The sequence below is a fragment of the Buceros rhinoceros genome, unplaced genomic scaffold (genome assembly GCF_000710305.1).
Source record: "Buceros rhinoceros silvestris isolate BGI_N320 unplaced genomic scaffold, ASM71030v1 scaffold2804, whole genome shotgun sequence".
Classification (NCBI taxonomy): Eukaryota; Metazoa; Chordata; class Aves; order Bucerotiformes; family Bucerotidae; genus Buceros; species Buceros rhinoceros.
Genome location: NW_010409900.1, coordinates 12,941 through 24,070, shown reverse-complemented (window position 1 = coordinate 24,070; position 11,130 = coordinate 12,941). Strand labels below are relative to the sequence as shown.

Sequence of the window (11,130 nt, the reverse complement as noted above, 5' to 3'; positions counted from 1 at the left end):
AGGAATTCAGATGCTGGAAGGACCATCGTCAATGAATCTCAGATACAGCCTCATACTAAAGGAGAAGAAGTACATCCATTATGGATTCCTAACATGAGTGATATCCTGCTAGCTGGTTTTTCTTCTTTAAATATCACCGCAAACAGAAAACAGTGTGGTCAACATCCTTTTACTTTCTAACTAGAGGTAGTACTTACAACTTCTATATAATGTGTGATATACTTACTATGTGATGTTTAGACTAAAATAGAATACATTCTGTCCTGTTATGCGCATTGTATTTCACTGTGCAATTGATACAGCAGTGGCTACACCTCCAGTACTTGAAGGTGTAATGTCAGCAAAACCAGACAGTTATGCCACATGTTGTACAGCTATCACAAGGGGTATACACATGCACAAACACAAATACATTCTTTTGTGTGTCTTTTCAAAGTGTGTCTTTCCCGTAAAAATAGCAACATTTTATAGGGAACAGCTTTATAGGGAACAACTGTTTCTATGAAAATGAATATTACTGAGGGACGCAGGATAAATGGAATGGAGACCGAACTGAGGATACAAGGACTTCTGTTGCTATTTTTACATATTCAAGGTGTAGACGATAAGTACACATACAGGTACTGCAAATATCTAGCACCGGTCCTATTACCTGCAAAGAACGCATTGAATTTGTGGCTTTTTTTCAGTCTCATTTCTTCAAAGCATCAGTTAATAAGTTAAATGGGAACTTCAGGATCCCAACTGAGTTGAGTTACGTATAGTTGCATTTGTTTCTTAATCTCTGAATCAGGAGTGACAAAATTCTGATAATCTATTATTATTTTTTTAGCTCCAGGGCTGCCAAGAAGTTGATTCAACTATCAGATCGCACCAACATTATCTTTAAACCAGAATAAATTACATTCCAAAGTCCAGGTTGGTACCAATCCTACAGTAGAGTTAAGTGTCCACTATAAACTGCCTCATATACTTTAAATCGAGTAATTTATTAACACAGAAACACCTTTGCAAATCTGTAGTAGAGGCTTGTAACAGTAGAGCTTGAGTAGGTTATCAGAGTGTGTCTCTGGGGCAAAATTCCCATCCAGATTGTATCTTCATTTCAGTAGGCAATTCCCTCCCACCCTTCTCTGTATCATTATGATTTAATGAGGAGCTATCCCACAACACTGAATACACCGGCATAACTTTTTGCATTATTGTTATGTTGCTAAATAACACGTACGGATTCATGCTGGCCATTAGGAACATACCTGCTGATACTGTCCTCCTAAACAGGATTGGGTTGACCACCAGCACCAGCAGGAGTGGAGCATAGGTTGTGATATAATGTGGGACTGCATGCTCCAAGCCATCTTCACATCTGAGAAGAAATCTTTAATGCCTTATGCGTTTTTTTACACACTGGACAGTTCTGCCTATTTTATATATGTCACCTTTAACTTAAAAAAAAAAAGCAAACCCCATTAAACAGATACTAAACTTTTCATTCACATACCTTCATCACCAGTTCACACGGGATGGGAAGTTATTAACGTGCACTGCCTGTGCAATTTTCTTGAATTGAAAGGAACAAATACAAAGCTGAAGCCAGGAGTGGGAGAAGTAGCTCATAGCAGAAGCTCTATCACAGCCTCTATCACCCTGCAGCATGCTCGAGTGCCCGTATTATCAGGCATGTTTCTTGAGGGACCTCCAATACCTCCAAGGTATTTCTAGGATTGCACTGACTCAGTGCAACACAGTTGTCAAGGATCAAAACGGCCCAGCATTTGGATGCCTGTCTCTGAGGCTGACCAAAAGGCATTCAGATGACTAGAGAACACTATGATTTTGCAGCCCATTCCCAGAGCCCTGCTTACCTGGAGAGAGAAGGGTAGTAAAGCAGTGCAATTCCCTCCACGCAGAGCATCACTGCAAGGCCCCACGTCATCATGTGGTACAGCACAATCGTACTGCAGGCACCCAACAGGACAGGCATCATTAAAGATACTAACACTTACACTTTCTACATTGCAACATAAAAATAGGACCCCCCACTGAAACAGAGCTTTACAGATATGAAATGCTGCAGAACAACATTAAGAGTGTATTAAACTAAGGTAAGCAGGTGGGCTTCCTTCAGAAAAATGATGAACCAGAGCAGTTTTCAGGCTTGCACACATAAGTCCTGTGTGCTCCAACCTGTAGGGTGGAAAGCTTTTTCTTTATGCCCAAATCTCTAGAAGGACTCCCTGAATCCTTCATTTCTCCTGCAGAGAGCAGTTAGGAGACTAAAACTTAAGGGAGCCAAACAGTCAAACAAACCACACTTCTGTAATTTGCAGAGAGTTATGCTTATCTTTAGGGCTGAATACTGATGCCATCTTAGGCAGGTTCAGATCTGTATGTGTTGAAAGTCTTTCGTTCTTTACTCTGATCATAGAATTAGGCCCAAATGAACATAATTTTTTTTTTTTTTTTTTTTTTTTGGTTAACAGATATGGGGGAAGGAGGCAGGTTCCAGTTGTTTCAGACCAGAAGGCCAGGACTTCACAAAATCAGGTTTGTCTCCCACAGGCTGAAGTTAACTCAAAACCCCCTATTTCGGCAATATCTGCAAGATGAACAATGTCTCCAGTACCTGACTGCTCAGTGTCATCCGGGTATAGAGTCACATAATTCCACATTTATCAGCAACAGCCGAAGTCATTTTGCCCTTCTAATAACCAGCTTAGAAACATCTTATGTTTTCTGCCTGGCATTATAGCATGGTACTTTCCAAAGAGTTTAGGTTCTTCTGTTACAGGCATTGCAGAAAAATGTATACAGTTTTTCTTAAAAAATTTACAGATTTGATCAGAAGCTTAAAAATGATGACACTGTGAAGTGAGTAAGATAGAAAATCTGAGAAAAAAAAAATGGAGGAAGAATGATACAAAATTCAGCACTTCCCCCTTCCTGCTTTTTTATTTTCAGGGTAACATTTAATAGCTGCAAGAATTAGTTTCAAGTACTAAATAGAGACGAAAATAGTATCTCACTGCAATAAAGTACATACAGCCTGATCTCTCCCTATTTTTCCAAAGATTAAATCAATTTGGTTACATTTAAATTCCAACCGGAATGTAACAATTCAATATCTGAGCATCGCCCTGGCATTTTAAGCACCTAGAACACCACTCGTCCATATAATTACCTGGTAACCATATGAACTACAGAACTTTGTACAGCTTCACTTATACACTTAGATAGCTGCAGATAAACATGAACATACAGAGTTGGAAGGAAAATAACAAATTCAGAGCTTTAACTCTGGTACCTCAGTCCAGCTGATCTTCTTACCACCAAGTAAGAATCAACAGCATAGCAAAACAACCACCAGAAGCAAGCGCTGTATAATAGCTGGATCCACATCTGCAGGGGAAAAAAAATGCCAAATATCACACCTGCTTCTTATGTCCCAGTGGGGAAAGGAGAGGGACTCCAACCTTTAGTCTGGTGATTTGTCCTTTAATGGTTTGTGTTTTCCAGGAGAGATTATGAAGTATAAAACCTTTCTCAAAATCATACGAACAACATTGCTGTAGCCAACAGGTCAACCCACAGGTAAATTGAACAGCATTGGCTTTCACAGCTTATTCTGTTGTTTAGAAAACCTGTTATTTACTCCCCTAGTCCTGACCCTCGACATCATGAGTGAAGTCCAAAGAAATGTAAAGCGAGGATGTTTGAATTTCAGATTAAAATTTTAGTCGTTTCTCAGTAGCTGACGCATGAAAACCTAATTGACGTCAGTCATCAACACAGTGTGCCCATGCATCCTGGGTTCTGCATGTGACAGGCATTTCCTCCATGCTCAAGAACCCAATTCAGTGAACGGTTATTAAGAAAAAAAGGTCATTCACAAAAACATCATTCACTCTCCAGAAAAACTATTCATACTGAACTCCCTGACTGATTTCTTCAATAGAAATCCAAAGGAAATAGGTTTAAGTCAAGTTAATTCCACAGTATTCATGAGCTGACCTTATGTAGTTTTCCCATGAGGCTCTATAAGTGACCTTTCTTTGCTGCTGTTTATAAATTCCAAATTTCTTCCCCAGAGGAGCTGGCTCTTTGTAATAGTCTGGAACCATTTTATTATTCAGATTACCTTCCCCCCGAGCCCTCTTTCAGTTCTTATCTGAATATCCTTTATCACAGCTCCATACTAGCATCAATTTACAACTGGAAACCAACATAGTTGTTACTGAGCCAAACACCAGTGAATAGAGATCTACCATTCCTTCCTCCAAAAGGCAAATCAAGCTGGGGAATATTTCCTTTCACCAGGGGTGTAGACCCTACTTCTAGTCATTTGTAGTATGAATTATTCAGTATTTAATTCAAACACCATGACATTTTCCTAGTGCACAGAAGCCAGAAAATAAAATTTCAGTCTTCCTTCTAATGCACTTTACTCATAGCACTCAGCACATGATTCCATCTGCACTTTTGCATATCTGTTGCAGTTGAAGAATGCTCAATTTTCTATACCTACACACATACAAAACTAAACTGCAAGGTCTTTCTACACAGAAAATCCAACACAGACAAGACTGTCTCCAAAGATAATATAAATCAGATGCACATAAACCCACAATCTTCACATATCTCACTTTTTAGAAATATCTTGCTACAGTGCCTGAGAAGGTACCTCTCTGCAAACCAGGGGATGTTATTCAAAGGGGATGCCTAAAGGTCTCACTATTTGGAGTTTGTATTGGCTTGTGGTTAAGTGAAATAAAACAATAGTACTAAAAGAAAAAAAAATAGAATCAGAAACATTTTATAACACCAGAATATGCTAGGGGAAGTGAGTGAAAGGGGAGATATTTTTCCATTCCAATATAATTAAATCTACATTTAGCAAGTGACCTCAAATTACAGCACTTCACTGGAGCCCAAGAAAAGAAAAATAAATATTGTGGTAGACCACTATGCTGCTCATCATCTAACCTGAGATCCAAATGAAAAACAAACAGTCTGCCTACAGTATCTTTGTCACTGCATAAAAATACTGGGTTTTTTGTGTTAAGGGACAGAAAAAATGCAGTTTAAGGTATAAACATGGTTTTGGAAGAGGACATTCTTGCCACAAGATATTGATGTTGCTGGTGTCCTCTTCCTCAAAGAGAAATAATCAACATTTGCATCTAATAAGCAATACTTGAACATATATGAGGATTTGAGTATTGATAGATGTGTACAACTGATATTTGCTTCTATGGCACAAGACTACCATGTCTGAAATTGTCATTATATAGGCATATAAGGTACAGTGAGTTAAATTTGGCAGGTAGCATTTTATTTAAAAACTACTGGAGCTGGACAATTTTGTTTACATGCATCATATCCTCTTCTATATTGTAAACTTTGAATTGTAAAGCTAATACTGTCATCGCTCACGCATGAATCCATTGGGCACCCTACGTTCCTGTTGAATTTGGGTAAAGCGATGATCTGTCTTATTCGTCATTTTGGTAAAAAACATGGCCTTTATTCTTGTACAGTAAACTCGAATTATAAGTCTCAGACAGTACTGTGATTGTAATATTTGAAACTGAGTTTTAATCTGCACTTTTGGAATACATTTACATTTTCTGATTCTTGTGTTTTAATCCAGGAGGTATTAATTAGACTTGGCCAAACGTAGTCATCAAATGCCCATAGGAACAGCAATCTGCGCTGTAATCCTACATGGCGGGAACAGACCTTCTGCCAGCAGCTTTTGTGTCTTTGTGTATATGTATCCTGCAGTCCCTCTGTGTCTAGAACACACACTCTCAGGCTGCAAAAGCTAATCTGAGCTACCCCAGCTGCTGGTTTCAGTCAGACCCCACTGCCACTATGCAGGCTGTAATTTCTGCTGGAGAAGGTGGGCAAATATCCTCGTGCTACATATAGGTGTGACGGAGCTGCCAGGGCATTAGCAATGCCGTAACAGCACGAAACAGCCCGGAGCATTCACAGCCTGTTTGAGAATCTCTACACCCTTAAGCCTCCGTATCCGTGACTTTGCTGCAGGTGTGCCCTGCACTACCCCAGCACTCCTGTGACAAGTGAGTTCTGCTGAACGCTTGGGACCAGTCTGACCCATGTTGCCCTGCGTCCTCATGCGAACCACGTGGCATCTAGCACCCTGCCCTCCCTGATCCAGGCTTTCAGCGGGAGGGAGGCATGAACGCACTTGCAGGGGTGTGGCAGAGGATGAAAGCATCATATGCAGGCTCTGACTCATAGATGAATTTCCTTTCGGCTACAGTGGTTTGCCTTTCAGGCTCGCCACGTGGAAAGACTGTCAGCCGGGAGCAGGAGGAAGAGGAGACGTTCTCTGTACCTACCGCGCTCCCCACGCAGAAAGCAGAAGGCCACACGTCAGTCCCGTTCACCACAGAAATGTTAGCTATGAAGCCTGGGAAGCCTAGCCATACACTTGACCTGAAGATCATACCTACAGAAAAAAAAATGCATTAATGCTTTGAATCTCCTGATGTGATTTGAGTCACATGCTTCTCTCCGGCCACATATTTCACATCGCAGCCCAGATTTTGTGTGTCCAAAGGAAGGCTAAGGCTGCAGATGAGCACAGCAGGAAGAACTGCACTATTTAAACATTGGTGTAATCGCTCAGGGAAAGTAGCCCCAAGACTGTGAAGCTGCTGGGACTCAAAATGTTATGTAGATTAAAATCTCACTTACTTATTCTCTAAAATAAATTGGGTAGCATTTTACAGATTGACATAAACCAGTAGCTAACTATTCACAATTTTACTGGCGTATATTCATATGCTAATGTTCATTTCTCTATAATTCCTCATTGCAGAAAAAAGTTACTTCCCACTTTTCACTGTCTTCATTTTTACAAGTAGCTCTTTTCCTCTCTGTCACAGGACTGACCAAAGCAGGGCTTTGGAATTAGGTGAGAACAATAACCGTTTTTTTAAATTAACTCACATTTTGTTAGTGGTATTTTCTGGGTTTGCTTGAAATAGGCTTTAAAGCACCAGCACACAGCAGAACAAAACTACCAGGTTTGCCACCAAAGGAGAACAGTTTCTCACCCACCAAAGTGAGTGAAATTCAAAGACAGTGATGGATAAATAGTTTGAGTTTGACAGTGAAAGAAAAAGGGAGAAAAATAACTATATCTATTGCTGGCCTCATCTGACTGAAAGGAGCTTATCCAGGTGAATGCAAACATATTTTTTCCATATCGCTCTTTCTTTGTTTCCCCCTCTATTGTTTGTTTTAATATTGGTACTTTCGAGGTACTGTGAGTCAAACTGGCTAGGTATGAAAGGGGAGAAGACCTAAAATCCCAGTCCCTCCCTGGCAGTGGGAGAGATTACAAAACAGCACTACTTCTGTTACCTAACGTGAGGGAAAAGTGTTATTGTAGAAACAAACTCATCCTGTATTTTCACAGCATGTGTCATAGAACGCTCTGGGTTGGAAGGGACCCTCAAAGGTCATTTGGTAGTAAATGTCATAGATGACAGGACAGATTTAGACACAGTAGTTTCAATTGGACTCATGCGTTTTGTTTTATTCTCTATTGTTTTATTCCTCCAGCCTATCAGCCAGGGACCAGGCAGCAGGTTGTCCTTGATAAGGGAGCTTCACTCGCATTTCAGAAGCCTGTGTCCAGCATGATCTGCATACAGTTGCAATTCAAACACATTTGTTGTGAACGTGATGTGCCCAGAGAAGTGGCTGGCACGTGAGTGAGATGGCAAACTTGGTCTGAGAGGATTTAAAGACATATAGGAAATGTTTTTCAAATGTAGTCCTAAGGACTGGCTGAATGTTTGATGTCAGCTTTAGTTTTAAATACACTGCCTCACCTCCACTTCTATGCCTTAGTCTGAGAACCAGGCACTGTTGTGGATTTTAATGTGTTTTAAAGCAGACATTTGGGTGTAGATTTGTCAAAAGCTTTCTCTTCTAAATTATAACTATTAAATTATAACTATTAAACAAGACCATAATTTTCTGATCTCACATAGCCCAAATATTCCTGTGAATACATAGAGCAAGTTTCCCTCAGAAATCTCTGCTGTCACTCACCAGCTTCATTTGGCTACGGTACCTCAGAGCAACAAGAGCTATTACAGGAAGGGCGAGGGACATCAAGACGGCGCTTACCTAAGCTACCCAGCATGTCACAAATGGAGATAAGGAGAAGGATGGTGGAAGAGGAGGAGGCTTTGGGCATCTTCCGCAGGCTCTGTCCCTTCTTTGGCAGAAGCTGCAGGACGGTCAGTAGCAGACTGACGGAGGCGCTGCCAATGCAAACTCCACAGAAGACTTCAGGCTGGAAGTCCATCACTAGTTGTGTAGCTGCATCGCGGTTTGGGCAGCAGTAGGTTTCCAACCTGGGAGAAGCCATGAAGCGTCCAGCTGGTGGAGGGGCCCCACAAGCAGAAGAAAATGCTGTTGCTTCCCCACAGCAGTGTTCACTTTTACTTCGCCCTCCCCATTAGTCCTCGGTGGCGAGAATCACGCGATTGTCGGATCATGTGCTGCTGCTGCTGCTAGAAGTAAATCCCCTAGAGCTGCCTTTCTGAGCCTCTCCTAGCACGATCAGATCCGAACAAGAAAACACAGTATAATCTGAAACATGCCCCATGCTCGCTCAGAGCCATTGGCAACAGTTCACTCACATATTCCTGCTTACACAGTATGTGATACAGGAAGACTTAAAGTCATCAGAGCATTGAAAATGGTTTAAAGCAAATAAGGATGCAGATACCAAAGGAGAAGAATTACGTCTAACTGTGTTTCTCTTTAGCCCCATCCCACACAGCACCCTTTAATTACTGCAAATTAATTGAAAAAAATGAGTCCAGACACAAGCAGTCTCAGCTTTTACAGGGAGAAGCAAGTATCAATTTTAGTGATCCATCCCACCCATCTCTGTAATTAAAATTAGAAACACAATATACTACCACTGTAGAAGCAGATTACATTTAGGAAGACAATATAAACCTCACCCTATTTAAACCACAAGCACAAAAAGTCTTCTCTTCAGTCTGCACTGTCTGAGTTGGATCAGCTTGACACGGAAGAGTCCAGGACTTGGTTTCTCAAGAATATTTTTTTGTTTTAATTTGGTAAGAGTTTAATATGAAAACAGGAATTTGACCTGTAATATTTGTTTTTTGCTTTGTAAACTAGACAATATCTTTTAAGTCAAGGGTGCTTTTAGACACAGCAGCAATACTCACAACCATAAATACAAAAAGCAACTCTCCCGTCTCAGCTGAGTTTCAGACTCCCTGCGTCAGCCCTCACTCCTCCAGAAAACTTGTTTGTAGGAACATGTTCAGGAAATATAGGAGGGAGCATTGCCAACAGACTTAAGTGAACTGGATGCTAAATACCACAGTCATGGATTTTATAATTAGCCTTTTCAAGGACAAATGACCTAACATTTTATTTCTTTTTTTCCAACAGTCCAGCTTTTTTTTTTTTTTGCAGAAATGATTAAGGCCTGACAAATCAAATGATAGTGGGATGTTTTGCCTGCAGGGGTTATAAAGCACAGAGGCTTTAGCCAGTGTGTTTGCCCTCAGCAGAGAAAACAGCTGCCAGTCCTGAGTGAAACGGTACCTGCCAAGTTCTTCATTACGCAATATTCCTTATACACTCGATCCCAGCACAAGAACGAACCCCACCAACTCACTCGCCTGCTGACTGTTGGTGGGAGCTGTGTAGCCCCCCACCTCAGGTCAGCAGTGGCAGGGCTTCGTAGGCAGTTGGAGCCCAAGCTGCCAGGCATGTTGTATGTCCACCTAGCCTGCTCCCAGGGGACTCCCCAGTGCTCTGCCTGGGCTACATCAGCTGAAGAGCAGGATGCTAGCTTGCAGGTTCAAACTCGTACACATAGGTGTCCATACATCAGCAAGGTGTCTGAACTCCCGTTATAGTCAATCAAAATCTTAGACAGACGAGTCTAGACTTAGTCTAGAGAGCTGTTCAGCTCTTCCAAAAATAAACGCACATGGTGAGTGGAGCAGGCTCCAGTGACTATAATGGGAACTTAGGTACACACGTCATCAAAGACTCTGAAATCCAGGCAGCTAAGTTTGAAGCTGAAGATTTTTACTGCTTTCCAGCAGGGAGAGATTTCCCTGCTCCATGAATGAGGAGGGGTGAGTGATCTGGATGTTGCAATCTTACATTTTGATACTAACACGTACACAAAAATATACTGGGATATATAACCAGATTGCCCTGCTCCAGAAATAATACAAACTCTTGCTGAGGTAAAGTAGAATATCTTTTGTCTGTTGTCAATACAAGGTCGGAACTCCTGAGACTTTATTTCACCTCTGCTAGAATAGTGGCTCACGGAACTTACACCTCTCCGTCAGGACACTGCATTGCAATCTACCAGCCTACAAAAGAAAAAAAGTCAGCAATTCCACAGAGACAGATTACTATTGAAAGCAAAGCCATCATATACCACATATACAGTGCAAATACATATAAATTAAAATAAGAAGTTCTATTTGAAGGTAAATTTATATTGCCTGGTTTATACTTAAAACAGCAAAACTTCTAGATTATTAGACAGAAGCTGTTGAATGTTGAATGAACTGTTGAATGCCTTTCATTTCCACTATCGGTTTCTAAAATTGTTCCTCTCACTATTTCTGTTGCCATTTTCCTTCCTCCAAAAAAATCATATCAAGTTGTTATCCTGACTGTTTGTTCTGGCTAACAGATAGGAACGTTTTGCATGTTTTGTTTTTTTCTGCTTATCACTTGTTTTCATAAATCCTAACTGTGATCTGTTTTGTCCATGTGGATTTACAATTTAATTATTTTAACTTCTCCCTCCCTTTCATTCAGCCACTTTGAAACTACTTTCATTCCTCATAGCAGTCTTATGCTCTGGAGATTATTTTTTTAATCTTTCTCTCCTTTTCTCTCTACAGTTTTGTCAGCTTTACACCCTATTTTTATTGCTTCACTTCTCTGGGTGAAGGATTGCTTTTTAACCTCTTCTGGGTCCCTTCCCTCCTACTCCCTCAGGATTTGATTACACAGTTACTTACAGAGGGAGTAAGTGATTTTTACTGAAAGCACAGCATATGA

The 11,130-nt window shown here is 40.8% G+C and overlaps 1 protein-coding gene across 1 annotated transcript in view; it reads right to left on the bottom strand.

Annotated features, from left to right (window-relative positions):
* GPR143 (G protein-coupled receptor 143) overlaps positions 1–8,448 on the bottom strand; it is a 14,051-nt gene extending 5,603 nt beyond the window's left edge. The window contains exons 1-5 of the mRNA XM_010135385.1: positions 8,173–8,448; positions 6,369–6,478; positions 3,305–3,399; positions 1,866–1,958; positions 1,257–1,366 (exon numbers count right to left, since the gene is read on the bottom strand). Of these exons, the coding sequence (XP_010133687.1) occupies positions 1,257–1,366; positions 1,866–1,958; positions 3,305–3,399; positions 6,369–6,478; positions 8,173–8,416 (652 nt within the window). The 5' untranslated portion in view covers positions 8,417–8,448. The remainder of the gene's footprint in view (positions 1–1,256; positions 1,367–1,865; positions 1,959–3,304; positions 3,400–6,368; positions 6,479–8,172) is intronic.
* Positions 8,449–11,130: the final 2,682 nt, after the last annotated feature.